The sequence below is a fragment of the Podarcis muralis genome, chromosome 6 (assembly GCF_964188315.1).
Source record: "Podarcis muralis chromosome 6, rPodMur119.hap1.1, whole genome shotgun sequence".
Classification (NCBI taxonomy): Eukaryota; Metazoa; Chordata; class Lepidosauria; order Squamata; family Lacertidae; genus Podarcis; species Podarcis muralis.
The window spans coordinates 24,913,702-24,929,153 of record NC_135660.1 but is presented as its reverse complement, the minus strand read 5'-3'; the positions used below and the strand labels follow the sequence as shown (position 1 = coordinate 24,929,153).

The 15,452-nt window shown below is 44.2% G+C and overlaps 2 protein-coding genes across 2 annotated transcripts in view; one reads left to right on the top strand and one right to left on the bottom strand.

The window, feature by feature from the left end:
• Positions 1 to 12,451, top strand: part of LOC114597863 (carboxypeptidase B-like) — a 29,154-nt gene extending 16,703 nt beyond the window's left edge. The window contains exons 9-11 of the mRNA XM_028731251.2: positions 230 to 432; positions 10,224 to 10,308; positions 12,221 to 12,451. Coding sequence (XP_028587084.2) covers positions 230 to 432; positions 10,224 to 10,308; positions 12,221 to 12,408 — 476 coding nt within the window. The 3' untranslated portion in view covers positions 12,409 to 12,451. The remainder of the gene's footprint in view (positions 1 to 229; positions 433 to 10,223; positions 10,309 to 12,220) is intronic.
• The window catches only part of CP (ceruloplasmin), a 569,984-nt gene that overhangs the window by 366,190 nt on the left and 188,342 nt on the right, over positions 1 to 15,452 (bottom strand). The window lies entirely within an intron of this gene.

Genomic DNA, 15,452 nt, shown 5'->3' with positions numbered 1-15,452 from the left:
ATTCTGAATCTTCCCTGGAGTGGACAACTATCTAGGACAACACTGTAGAACAGGAGTGTCTCTTCAGCTGCTGCTGAACTACAACTCCCATCAGCCCCGGCAAGCATGGCCAGCAATCAGGCATGATGACAGTTGCAGTTTAGCAACATTTGGAAGGCCACACCTGATCTAGAACCTTATCATGGTTTGCCTCATTCCATGCATCCGTGTTTTCTCCTGCTGCACACAGCTCTTGGGGCTTCAAAAAGGCCATGTGATGAGACATATTGTGGCAGTGCCCCCGAATCAGAGAAAGAGACCAAAGCCTTGGCTGATTTCATTCGTCAGAACCTCTCGACCATCAGGGCTTACTTGACCGTTCATTCCTATTCCCAACTGCTGCTGTATCCATATTCTTATTCATATGAGGTAGCAAAGAACAACGTGGAGTTGGTAAGTAGAAACAAAATGGCTGATAACTACTCTGAAGTTAAAATGGTTGTGATGAACATATCCCCTTGGTTACCATTTGGGCTATGGGGTTTTTTATGATGCATGGATTTCCCTCTTATTGATTGCTTTAGTACTTTTATATCCTGTCTTTCCTCCAGTAAGGAAAGCAGCACACGTGGTTTCTCCTTGATCCTATTTTGTCTGCGCAACAACCCTGTAAATGGCAGCCTAGGCTAAAACGCAGCAGGAGCAGCCGCTGGGAAGAAGCAATGGGGCAGAGTTGGCCTCCCAGCAGCGGTGTTGCATCCACTTACTGGGACAGGGCAGCAGTGAAGTCAGCTGGTACATGGGTTGGGTTGGCTCCACCAGTGTACTTACACTGCCCTGACCCCCCCCCCACCACCACCACCACAGAAAAGGCCTGTTCTCGTGCTGCCCTCCTCTGGACCTCTCCTGAGGGAGCCACATGAAAATGGGCCTCAGATGGTGATCACAAGGTCTGGGTCGGTTCATATGGAGGGAGGCAGCCCTGAGCTTCTAAGGTTCTGTGAGTTAGCTCCAACTGAGGGCTCATCCACACTTCCATTTGTCCTGTTCCTTTCCCCTAGGAAAACCAGATCTTTACTGCTGAATAGCATCAATGTCAATCAGGTTTTCCACAGATTAACGTTTGCTCCGATTCGGCACTAAAGAGCAAGTTTTCCCAAGGGATGTAGCAGGACAAACAGAAAACCACTTGGACTCATGCCTAGAAGGCACAGGACAAGCAGAAAACTGCACCAACCCATGCTTTCTAGGCACTACATAAGCCCTGAGAGCTAAGAACTGTGTGGAAAGTACCATATATATCGAATATAAGCCGACTTTTTCAGCATATTTTTTATGCTGAAAAAGCCTCCCTCGGCTTATACTCGAGTGAGGCGGGGGGTGGCGGAGGGACGAGCCCTTTCTCGCCGCTCGTCCCTCTGCCACCACCCGCCTCTTGCAAGGGGCAGGCACAGGAGCCACGGCTAGGAGAGGCGCTGTGCTGCGCTGTGCCTCTCACAACCGGGCTCCTATGCCTGCTCTTGAGAGCGGCAGAGGTGGTGGAGGAGGAGCGAGCAGCCGAAAAGGAGCCCTTTCAGGCTGCTCCTTCCTCCTACTCTGCTTTTGCCCCTGTTGGTGGCAGCGGAGGAGGAGTGAGCAGCCCGAAATCAGCCCTTTCAGTCTGCTTGTTCTTCCTCCTCCACTGCCACCAGGTTTGTGGTGTGGTGAACCGGCTTATACTCGAGTTTTCCCAGTTTGTTGTCCTAAAATTAGGTGCCTCGGCTTATATTCGGGTCGGCTTATACTCGAGTTTATACGGTATACAGTGATTCAGGAAAACAACAGCTTCATCACCAATTGTTCCATCCAAGCTTCCATCAGTCTTTTAATATAAAGGGACACCGTGAGAACTGGCATTCCTTCCCTGTCTTGGCTGATGCACAGCAATAGCAATTGGCATCAATTCCCAACTAAGACATGCTGAAGACCAGTGGGGTTGTGGCCAGCAAAGTTGTCCTGTCTGCACAAGGACTCCCATTTGCATATTGGAGCATCCTCTCTTCTCCTTCCCCCACCCAACACATCTCAGATCTGTTTTGAGGGTTTACCCAACCCTTCAGAGCAGATCTGGGGGGTGATGAGCTGCGCGTGGGAAGGGGAGAGGGATGGACAGTTTCATTGCACAACTGGAAGCCCTTATATTCATGGGATGCCTTAACTGGGTGCAGCCCATTCTTTTGCAATATTCGAAGCCTAGGAACATGGTGAGTGATATCCAGTGTTGTTTACACTCATAGTAGACCAGATGATAAATGTACTTTGTTCTTTGTTGATGGTCCCCTGTAGTTGTTGGTTTTTTCCTTCAAAAGAGCAACAGCATTTCCAGAAGAAAATTACTTCAGTACTGTGAAATAGTTATGAGTTGATGTCGCTGGCAGAAAACACAGTAGATGACAAACAAAAGGAAGGGCTTACAAAAAAAATCTCTTGCTCATCAGCCAGAAGGCCAAAGCCAAAGCAAAAATCTGGCCCTCTGCAGTGGTAGGATCCTGACAGATTTACAATGTCTCCCAAGTGGAAATATCAGAATTTTGAGGCAGAAACAGAGAGAATGGACAGATTAATGGTTTTGCCCTGGACATCTGGCACTGCAAGCCTCTCTCTTTTTCCATTAAAAAGGGATTTTGTTTTTGTGTGCTATGCCAGATTATGTTTTTTCTCAAGACACAAAGTTGTTATTCTGCAGAACCTAAGTCGTTTCCCCCTCGTTCAGTTTGCCTTTGATTCTGACAAAGATGTTTCTAACTTCACGCGTTGTTTGGTCTAAAGCAAAAGAGAAACTTAGGTACAGTACTTCTATCTCAAACAAAAGTGGACCTAAAAAGATGGATGAGGGCATTATCAGGATACTGCCAAAGAGAAGTACAAGAAAACTAAAGACATGGTGTCTTCAAGAAAGTATACGTAGGGCCCATAGATGGTATATGGATAATCAGTTGATCAAACAAGTTAAAGTCTTAAATACCTTGGCCTTATTTTTCAGCCAACAGAAATATGTGAAGGATAAAGTGTCTCAAAGCACCAAAATTCTGACACACTTTTTCCATACGAAAGGTGGCAATCACATACCATTAGCATTTGAAGCTTTTAAAGCTAAACTGCTAGCACAGTTATCATATGGGGCTCTGATTTGGCCAGGCACTCACCTTGGATTTACAGAAGTTGTTCGATCTAAGTTCCTAAGGCAATTTTTTTGTTTCATCCTGTATTCCAAATGCTTCATTGCACTTGGCGACTAATCTCCCCTCTGTTGAATTACAGACTTGGTTTAGGACATTTAATTATTGGCTTCAGCTAAATTTAAACCCCACCGGTCTACTACCCTTAGTATCGCAAGATTGTCATGAGAACATTTGGACTAAAACTGATTCTACTTTTCTGGTTTGCGTGGCAAGTTCCCACCCCCCGCCCCCCCAGAAATAAAGACACGAGACACAAGAATTCGAGTTAATGGGTCATATTAGGCCACAACTTTATTGATTACAGGAATTGAGCTTTATTGGCTTAGGCATTGGTCCTAACAATTAGCCGGGTTCAGCCCGGTGGCTGGAAGACCGGTGAGGGTTAACCACCAAAAGGGGGAGTCCTGCTGAGGCACATCAACTAGGAACCCCCCCTGGAGTTACTGCTCAGGGGCGTGCCGTGGGCCCACACCTCCATAGGCTTAGGACAAGGCCACGCCCCCCGGAATCCTTTACCGGACTACCCTTGTTTGGGGGGAAGGTGATGGCACTTCCTTCCCCCCCCCCTTCACCTGCATAACAAAGAACCATATGGGCCATACCAATTGGCTGGCCCAGGGATGATGCGTCCAAGGATTCCCTAGCCTCGCGGAGGCTGGAGCCAGCCCCCGCGAGCGTGGGGAGGGGCGTGAAGCCCGCAACCCCACCTCCTCTCTAGCTCGGAAGTGGCTTTATCACCACAACAGTTATTAACACTGGGCTTCAGTAAAGCAAATAATTTAATTAGACAGCGCCTATATGATATCAAGCAACAGAATGAATAATTTGGCCACAATAAGGAAATCTTGTCCATGGTCTGATTATTTTCCGCCTAGTCGTTTTGACACATTGGCACCCTAGTTGCAAAATTTAACAATTCCCAAATACAGGCGTGCTTTCACTCACACAAGATTAAGTATACTGCCTTCAGCTGTACTTGAAGGTCGATTTCAAAAAAATTCCGCTGGAAAAACGATTATGTCTATGTGGAGATGGCAGTATCGAATCAGTTGTTCATGTGCTTCTAGCTTGCATTCTTTATAAAGATTTGAGGAGTGAGGTTATTACCCCTCAGCTACTAACCATACCAGGTCTCTCAACCATTGTGTCCTTTTTTCTAGCAGATCAAGATAATCAAATGGCAGCAAAAACTGTAAAAAAAATTAGCAGGGGCAATCAGAATAAGATATATTATTTGATTACTGGTGTAAACCTCCAGAATGTATTTTGTATAGTTAAGTTTTTACCTCTATTTTCAGTTCAGTTCATTTCATTTTATTGGTATGGCTAGTGGCTGATGCAAATAAAGATTCTTCTGATTCTGATTCTTAGGCTGGGATCCAACAAGCTACTTTTGGCATAGTCAAGGATTCAAGCATGACCAATGGGGATTTTTCCTTTCCCCACCCTCCCCTCTCCCTGTGCACACACTCACTTTGAAGCACCAGATTCCCATGCCATATTACAAACTTTATTTGAAACCCCCCTGAGTTCCCAAAGCCGGACATTCAATAAACACAAGTCCAATGTATCCTTGGGTACATGGAACCAGTTACACAATTCTTGGAACTGTATCCCAGCCAAAGGAAGGCCACAGGCCTCATTTATTTCAGGTTGAGGATTCCTTAATGTTCTTTTGTACAGTTTCCTGGATCATGTTCAAATGTGACCCAATATGTTGCTCCTGGGATATCTTGGTCTGTGGCTGTTTATTCTTTATAGCCGCCACAAGGAAACCTTTTAAAAGCGTGGCTTCTGTCTTTGCAAAATTGTTATTTTTTTAAAAAAGGAGAAGAAATGTAAACACGAACGTTCTTTCTGGTCTGTATCCAAAACCCGTGAATAGTTTGACAGTGTGATTTGCTCAACACTTAAGAGAGTCTTTTTTTCTCCTATTCTTCCAAGAGTTTGAAAAAGTAGCTTCAGTGAGATTTTGCAAGGTGTAAATAGACTGGCATTTAAATGATTGTTCAGTTAAAAGCCAGACGGTTAAATATTTAAATAATTTAAATCACCTAACTTAATTATATAAAATATAATAGCAAAATGTAAATATACAGTGGTACCTCGGGTTAAGTACTTAATTTGTTCCGGAGGTCTGTTCTTAACCTGAAACTGTCCTTAACCTGAAGCACCACTTTAGCTAATGGGGCCTCCTGCTGCCGCTGTGCCGCCGGAGCCCGATTTCTGTTCTCATCCTGAAGCAAGGTTCTTAACCCGAGGTAATATTTTTGGGTTAGCGGAGTCTGTAACCTGAAGCGTATGTAACCCGAGGTACCACTGTACTCCTGATTTATTCCAATGAATTAATGGGAACTAGTTCCAGCCAGTATGGATTCTGTACGGTGAAAGTGTGATTTGTCTTTCATTTGATAAACAAAAAGATGCTGTCTAATGTAACATAGTGTAATATTGTATATAGTAAATATGTCTTATAGGCAAAGTGCTTGCATGTTTATTCAGAAGTTAGTCACTCTTGTTTATTCAGACTCAAGAAAGTGTGCACAGGGAAGGCAGCTGTGTAACCAGCTCTATAACTAGGGAGCCGTGCCAATTGAACAAAATAGAATTTATTTTCCAAGTAAATATGCACAGGAGGAGAGCTCTGAGTTCTGCCTGGAAAAGGAATTATTAGGAGGGCCTAAGGATTTGTGGCTTTTATGTGAGTGTCTCTGGTGGAACAAAGTGCTTATAAATCATCCCAGAAGTGAAGAAGAAAGATTTATCAAAGCGTTATCTTATCTTGGATGCTTATTTTCATTTTGACATCTAATACGTTAAAGAAAAATGTGCATTGCCCATTTTATCTTTTTCCACGTGTGATAAGATGTGTGGTCAAACAACAATCTTTGACATACATGCCTGTTTATCATACTTAACATCTCTTTCCACACCCATCTATTTTAGAAGTGTCATCATACATCTGAAGGCACAAGACCTTTCCAAATAATCACTGAGTGCATGGGAGAGAATTAGGCTTGCAGTTGTTGTCCCTGCCAACCATCTCCACGTGTTCATTTGAAGCCAAAATCTACACAGCTCATACTCACGTTGGCTCTGTTCACATGACTATTTTGCAGAAGGGATGGGGGACATGTGGCCTTCCATATGTTGTTGGAATTCCAGCTCCCATAAGCCCCAGCCAACATGGCCAATGGTTATAGATTTTGGGAGTAATGGTCCAACAGTACCCCAAGAGCCACAGTTGGTCCATTCCTATTTTGCATGGTTCTGGATCACAGGAAAACAGCCCAAGTATGCATGTGTAACTTGTAAATGTGTAGGCTCTATTGAAGCAATTTTCATGAATGCATGGAGGTCAGGAATGGGGGGCAATGGGTGTGATCCAATTCTCCCTCTGTTTCATGTGTTTGATGACTCTCTGAAAAGGGCAATGGCATTAAGAGTGGATGCCTTCATGGGATTTCTTTCCTGTGGTGATTTTTTAAAAGAGGAATCTGGATGAACATCCACTGGGGCATTTTTTTTCCGCAGTTGTTTGTGCCCAATGAACCATACTATTCCTTTCAACTGCTTGGATACAGTTTTTGAGCATCTTGGAAGCTGAACGTTTCGGAACCCGAAGGCCGAAAACCCAGAAGTAATTGTTTCCATTTTCAAACGTGCCTCAGAAGTCGAGTGGCTTACGCTGCATGTTTTTCCATTTTCTCAATGGAAATTTCCAACAACCCTTTGTGCCTTGGTTGCCCAATGTTTTGGAAGTCGAACGGTCTTCCTGAATGGATTACGTTCGACAAGTGAGGTTCCACTGTATTTTTATATACCTATGGGCAGCCTTGGCACAAAACAGTTGTCACTGAGTCACAATTTGGACAAAAACAGCAACAACGAGTCCTTGATTTGCCACCCTATCAAAGCAAATGGACTCTTGTTGTCGGGGATAGTTTCTGTAGCAGTCAAACATAACACATCCAATTTGTGACCCACAGCTTAAAGGTTCTTTCAACAATTGATGTCTGGTTTTATTTTATTTTTCCCCTATGGTTTTATATGGCTTTTATTGTATGGTTTTATGTACGATTGTAAACCACTTTGATGGGTTTCTATGAAAAGGCAGAATGCAGCTATGGGTTGTATCCATTGTTAATCATACTCAGAGTGTACCCATTGAAATTAATAGAGATGAATAATTTAAGCCCACTAATTTTAATGGGTCTCCTCTATGTAGGTCTTCCTTTTATGCAACTCTATGACCGCATAAGGCCCAGGACTTATTTTGTCAGTTTCTTATGTCTTATCGAAAGCACATGAAGACAAAATTCCGCTATCAAAATATAGCTAACCAAACATTTTCTTTTGCGGAAATGTAGAGCTACCTGGTTCTTTTGGAGCTGTCCTTGTTTACTGTGAATTAAGAGTAACTTTTAGGGTAGTCTAAATTTCACTGTCTGACCAAACTGCGGGAGGCAGTGGAAGACAGAAGTGCCTGGCGTGCTCTGGTCCATGGGGTCACGAAGAGTCGGACACGACTAAACGACTAAACAACAAAAATTTCACTGAGGCCTGCCTAATTGCCAGCTGCTTGCAGAATGGAGGTAGCCAGAAAAAAAACCACAGATATACCCAGCCTATTTTCAGATGCACTCTAAAGAACCATGAATCAGTGACTGGGTCCTTCCAGTAAACACACATCCTTATACATTGAAAAAAAATGTTTCAGACGTATTTCCTCTGTAAAGAGACTACTCTCTCCCTAAGGCAGGAGAAGCTAGGTCCGTTCTAGAATTATCACAGAAGTTACACAATATAGTCTCATGGTAGTTTCTTGGAAGAAATGTGTCATTGGCAAAAAAGTACACTCCCTAGTTTCACAACTTCTTCCACAGTTAATTTTATGGCACCCCTGACACTTCTACATGTACACATGCATGCATTCATGCACACACACAAATGCACACCATAAATGATGTTCAAAAACTGTGTTCCTTAGTTGAAAGGACCAAACCAACCTCTCTTCCCAGAAGGATCAACTTCCCTGTTCTTGCAGTCAGGCTTCCCTTGAGCTCTCTCTTAATATTTATATTGAGCTAGTAAAAGTCTATGTATATTTAATCCTTTTTCTCTCACAAACATTTCAAGCTTTATTTTGAATGTGGTCATACTTTGGCCTAGGCACTTAGTTAGATCATCTGATGGTCCCATCTGTTCCAGCAGAAACAAATCCAACTTGTTCAACCCTTATTTGTGCTAACACTTAGAAACTTGTAGAATGGTACCTGGTTGTAAATGTCAAATGACTACAGAAAAAAGAAAGTATGATATTTCTGCAGAAAACCCGGCAGCCCTGATGAAGTCATTTTGAGACCTCAGAGACCTAACTTCTTTGTTCTCGCTGCTTCAATGTCTTGCTCATTCCCTCCGCCCCTGTTAATAGATATTATCCACTTTTTAGCATGGAATGATAGGTGTTTTCTCTTCCTTTTCAGGAATAGATTCATCTATTCATAGTTGGCAATCCCAGTCATATTTATATTGGTATCATTTGAGAAGATTTCTCCAAGTATGATAAATCCACACATACCCTCAATCTTTGTTGCTGTCATGATAGGTATAGTTTAAGTCTGCCTGTTAGGTTTGCCTATTTTATTGTCATTAGCTGCCTTCAGCTGTTTTATGGAAAGGTGTGGCATAAATGTGATTAATAAATTACCGGTAATGGTGGCTGACATGGTTCATCCCATTTACACAGGTAGCATATCTTTACTTTTGAGGTGCTAAAGAAAAACAGCTGCAGCTGCTTGATCTCTGAGAGATCTGAGGTGCATCTTGCTGGCACTCCAGCCTTCACCATCCTTGGTTCCCCAGATGTTGTTAGGCAAAACATCCCTGAATGTTGTCCATGCTGCCTGGACATGATGGAGATTTTAATACAGCAACATCTGAAGACCCCAGGCTGGAGAAGGCTGAACTAGATGGAAATTTGGTCTAGATTGGTAAGTCACTTCTTAAATTCCTGTTAGATAGTTGAGTTGCATCATTTTTCTTCATCATGAAGGTTCATGTTCTAGATCTGTCACTGATTGTTTAACTCAATCAACTTCTGACAGATCTAAATCAGCTCCCTGGTCAAGTTCAAACCAGCAGTTGCTTTCTAACTAAGGCAGTAATTTAGGCAGCAATGATGAGGCTGTTGTGATATGGGCAGCACTGAGGGAACTATTCCCTCTAATCTATTAACTGTCAAAAGGCATGAGAGACCTGCTTCCCTATCTTGTAAGTGAAAACTTCAAGATGTGGTATGGGCAACGGTAAATAGCAGCACATATCTTATGTCTACTATCTGCAAATCTGAGGTTAAACGGTATGGATTTGAAAGAGAAAGCAATACATGAATGTAAATGCAGTATTAGGCCCAGAATATCTTTTGAATTGTTAAGAAACCTACCATGAAACACAATATCTTCCAAAGCATGCAAAGTCTTAGCAATTAAAAATCCTAATAAGTATACCAACTTCTAGATTTATTTATTTTTAAACCTCATAAGTATACAGATTTAGGAATAAACAAAGCATGTAGTTGTTCACTCAGAACTGGAAATCTGGATTGCCACTTGTTGGAATTTATGGGTTCCTTTTTACACAAATTTGCATGTCCATATATATGTGTGTCCAAGCACACGAGTATACAGACTGCTTTGCCATTTTTATGATCACAGTGGAGAGCAAGCAGCTTACTAATTATGACTGCTAAGCCAACAAAAGATAAATATGGAGAGATGTCTCATAATAATGTAAGCCCTGTGGGTACAATTTTTACAAGATTTCTTCTCACATTCCACCATGTTGCTCTGTTCAAGACTATTAAAATTATGCTGGAGATAACGGATTTAGGAACAGTGTTTAATGTGTCCACATGCAAAAAGGACACACAATTTCAAGTTACTTAAAGCAAAAGTTTTATAAAAGAGCAACTGGGCTCAGACTTTGGAGTAAAGTTCCTGAATACCTTCTTTCTCTCTGTAGAATCGCCTTGCTAAAGAAACTGTTAAAGAGCTGGCTACGTTGCATGGCACAGAATACACATATGGGCCAGGAGCTTCCACTATCTGTAAGTACTGATCTAACGATAATATTACTTAGTTATAATATAATAATACATTAAAGTCCATAAAATGCTCTTATTGCGGATGTGTTTCTTCCCACCTTCCCAAGAGAGTGCTTTAGCACTAAGCAGAGAGTTTTCAATAAACAAATGAGGATGATGTCATGATGTCATGTCGAGTTCCCTAAAGCAATATTGCTCTTTTTTTCCAGGGCATGTTGTGCTCATCCATCAATTTCTCCCCAGCTGCACTGCTGAGGCACCATTTTGTTTTCAGGTTTCAAATGCGCTAAATGAGTGTATAAAGTTGGGCCGTGGGGGAGAGACACCTCAGGCCTGAGAGGCAAAGGCCCTGGGGACTGTCTCCTGGGGCCATGTTCCTCACCACCATAATTCACCACCATAATTCACCTTGACCGCTTTTGCTTGCCCAGAATGTGTCCTTTAACTGTGATAACTGCCTCTTGTTTGTGTGGATGGAGGAACATGCACTTTGAACTGCTTTCAAACTGCTAGGTTGGCAGGAGCAGGGACCGAGCAATGGGACCTCACCCCATCGCAGGGCTTTGAACCGCCGACCTTCTGATCGGCAAGTCCTAGGCTCTGTGGTTTAACCCACAGTGCCACCCTCGTCCCACAAGATCACGTGTAGGTCACATGAATCGCCAAGGAGCACATCCCAGAAGACTTGAGTCCCAGTTTCTGAAATGAAAATGTTGTGGGTGGCACACTACTGTACAAAATTAAGTCCTATCTGTTGCATCACCCACTTCAAATAAAATAAGAGTCCGGCTGGATGAGGCCACAGGCCCATCTATCCCAACAGCCTGTTCTCACAGTGGCCAACCAGATGGTTATACTTTTACAACCAACTCCAACCCCCTTTTTGACTCTAGCCTAGGGATGTAAGGAGGCAGCAATTTCCATCCCATCTGGGGTTCATCTTGGGTTACATATGGCTGGAACCTATGAGTGTAATTAAGTAATTCTAGTGCATTTCAGTAGAAGGCAATCTTGGAAAAACAATGCAAAAAACAATGCATTTATTTATGTAATGTTTGGGGACCAAGAAACTGGATAGTGAATACTGCTTGTAGATTAGTGGCCAAAATTGTGGAAACCTTTTGGGGAAAGTGTATTTCTGAGGTCTGATGGCTCATAACACCACTTTTTTTTTAGTAATGCCATAAAACTATATGTGGAAAGATAATTTAATGAAGAATGTAATGCAACAAAGTTTGTTCAATTATCTGTATTCTATCAAAGGTTATAGCCAAATAACCAGAAAAAAGAAGCACCACTTACTTAGGTTGATATGCAGTAGTTTTCCTTTATTTGAATGTAGCCAATGAGTATTTAGAGAGCCAATCAGGTGTTATGAGCCATCAAACCTCAGAAATGCACTTTTTCTAAAAGGTTTCCACAATTTTGGCCACTAGTGTATTCACTTATGTGATTTACATTCCTGACTTCAGGTGAATGTGTGAACTGCAAGGATTGATTCCAACAGAATTCTCTGGCATTCCTACTATAACCCTACTCAGAACCCTTCCCCACCCATGGCTTAGCATATCATCAGAACCTGGGCCCATGGTTTGGGTCCTCATGATAAATCATGAGCTGCAAATCAAGAAGAAACCTCTCCTGCAGCTCATGGTTTGTCTAGAATATAATAATCCATGAGCCCAGGTCTAGACACTAAGCCAAACCATGACTTAGCTTGCAGCAGTGCAGCAGTACCAGAACTGGGGGAAGAGCAAAGTGAGTGCAATCTACTCTCCAGGAGTCCGCAGGCTCACACATTTGTGCTAAATCATGGGTGCATACCAGGACATAGTGTTTTAAACTCATGAAGTTCAGCTGCATTTGCCTGTGCTTTAGCTCACCAAACATTTTTTTTCCTTCTTCATCCTTTCAGATCCTGCTGCTGGTGGTTCTGATGACTGGGCTTATGATGAGGGCATCAAGTATTCCTTCACTTTTGAACTTCGGGACACAGGGCGATATGGCTTTGCTCTTCCTGAATCTCAGATAAAGCCAACTTGTGAAGAAACTCTGATTGCTGTGAAACATATTGCCATGTATGTCCTTGAGCATCTGTACTAAAATAGCATTCCAGAACCATTAAAGAAAGCTTGATGCATCATTATTTTTCTGCTGTGGGTTATTTTGGGTCCAACAAAGATTCGGAAAGCCTTCCCCACACTTTGTTAATGAAATCCTTTGCTCCTGTTTTCGTGCATGAGTATCACAAAATGAAATATCTATAGCAGGAATGGCACACAGGCAGTCAATAGCTTTCAGGCCCCATCTGTTATCCCCGTGCAGTACCATAAGGGCTTATGCACCTACATTGCAGGAAGGCAGCCCAATGCAAACTGACACACTTTTATTTCATCACAGGGGTTTGCCTAGTATCGCTGAACAGAAATGTTTTGTTCCCATTTGCTGGGGATAGGAGGCCACCACAGCTGGTGTAACATTGGTCTGTCCAACTGCAATGTGTAATCTATTTACTCCAAAATATCCCACTGTAGTTAGGACTATTTTAGAGAAATGGATTGTGCATTGTAGTTGATAGAATTGCTCAACAGGCAGGGGTTAGTGAGCTGTGGAGCCGGTGCTTTACATAAACTAAACAAAAAACGGGCTAAGGAACAAATTTGCAACCACAACAATTTAGCTAATAGTTCCTGAAAACAAGTCAGTAAGCAAGTACGTACCACAATCCCCTAGCCTAACATGGCTACTCACCAGCAACAAAAGGCCACATAGTAGAGGAACCCAACACTGCAACAAATTCAGAGGCCTTCCCATATCTTCTCAGGCAACACTATCACAGGACCCAATAATATTATGTTTTCCTTCCACTATGATGCCAATGGCTAGCAATACCCTTCTCTGTTCCACTTAAGGACAAACAGGCTAGTCTCTAAGCAAAAGAATGGGCTTACAATTGTCAGGATGCTTGTGTTATCATCAACACTGCTTTGTGAATGGTTACTATTAGTATAGCATTTGTTGCTGTCTGTACTTTTTGCAATGCATGTCCCTCTGACCTTACTGCTTACTGTCAGCACCAGTCCATTGTGTGACAAGGTCCCAAACCCTCCCGGGATGTTGGAATAAAGACACATGAAACAGTATTTTGGGTTAATGGGTGAAAAAGGCCACAACTTTATTGGTTACAGAATGTGAGTGGTATTGGCTTAGGCTATATCTGACTCCTGCCCGTCTGCAGGAAGTCTTGGAAGGGTTAACCACCAGTAGGGGGAGCCCTGCTGATGCACATCAACTAGGAACTTCCCAAGGGTCACCGCTAGGGGTCTGCCATGGCCCTAGCTCCCTGTCTGGGGCTTCGGACAGAGACCACGCCCCTCAGATTCCTTTAACGGAATACCCTTGAATTAGGAGGGGTAAGTGATGGCCACTACCTCCCCTCCCCTTCAACCGAATACTCCAATGCCTTAAGGGGGTGAGTCCTCAGCCAACGGCAGTTTAAATAGCCTGCACCACACCCCAGGACCATCCAGATTGGTTGGCCAGGGATGACGCAACTGAGGACCCCCCAACGGCGCAGGGGCTATCCCGCCCTGTGCGTGTGGGTAGGGCTTGCTCCCAGCCCGCAATGTCATTTCCCTCAGGAACGGGAAATGGCTTTCTCCCACCCCAAATCAACCATGCTCAACAGAAACTCTGGCAATGCTTGATGCATCTGATGAAGTGGACTCTATGAAAGTTTGTGGCATGATCGGTTAATACTGTTAAACCGGGATGTGAAGGGAATTCAATTCAGTTTACATTTAAAGGTGAGCCTGCCTCATTCACACTTCCCAAAACAAGATGTGAATCGAAACATAGCCATCCTTTTCAAATCCACACACCTCCAAGTTTCGCAATACAACTCTCCACCCAAGTAATGTGTACAAACGTGCCTATATCCGGGTAAAGTGTATTTAATGCATACATTTGTGAAAATAACATAGGAAAATACATTATATTAAGAGAAAATTCTTTAAAAACAAATGTGTGTATTAGGCAAAATTGCATACAAAAGTGTATATATTAGGAGGAATTTGCTCTAAACTACAGGTGAACTTTTATGAGTACTTTTTTTTAAAACGCAAAGTGAGGTAGAAATGCGGAGAACTGTACTTCAAATTGTAAAACAAAGGAGAAACTGAGAGAAATTGAAATTGATATACAGTGGTACCCCGCAAGACGAACGCCTCGCAAGACGGAAAACCCGCTAGACGAAAGGGTTTTCCGTTTTGGAGGCGCTTCGCAAAACGAATTTCCCTATGGGCTTGCTTCGCAAGACGAAAGCCCATAGGGAGATCTCCGGGACAGCGGGGAAGCGCAGCGCGTCTTCCCCACTGTCCTCGGACCTCCTCCAAACCCTGGCGGGGGGGGAGGGAAATAAAGGGGAAAAAATTTATTCCCCCACCGCCAGGCGTGGGGCTGGGGCAGGGGAAGCCCGAGCTTCCCCCTCCCCCAGAACGGGACCCAGAGCCATGCCGCAGCTGCGCCGCAGCTTTGGCATCGCTCTGGGAGCTTGCGGGGCTGGGGGAGGAGGAAGCCCTCCGCCAGCCTCCAAACCATGTCGGGAGACAGCGGGATGGTGCGCTGCGCCTCTCCCGCTGTCCCCCGAGTTTGCGGGGCTGGCGATGGGGAGGAGCAGGCTTCTCCCCCCGCCAGCCTTCCAGCCAAGTCGGGGGGCAGCGGCAAGGGCGCGCTGCGCCTCTCCCGCTGTCCCCCGTTTGCGGGGCTGGCGATGGGGAGGAGCAGGCTTCTCCCCCCGCCAGCCTTCCAGCCAAGTCGGGGGGCAGCGGGAAGGGCACGCTGCGTTTCTCCGCTGTCCCGGACGGCTTTCAAAAGCCTGCCTTCAAAAGCCGTCCGGGACAGTGGAGAAACGCGCTGCCTTTCTCCGCTCTCCCGGGAAGGCAGGCAGGGGGGAGCAAAGACTTTCGCCCCCGCCCGCCTTCAGAAGAGGTCCAGGACCTCTTCTGAAGGCGGGCGGGGGGCGAAAATCTTTGTCCCCCCTGCCTGCCTTCCCAGGGGCTTTTAAATCGCCCCGGACAGCGGAGAAGTCCTCCGCTGTCCCGGGCGATTTTAAAATGCCGTCCCGGGGTTTTTTAAAATGCTGGGGG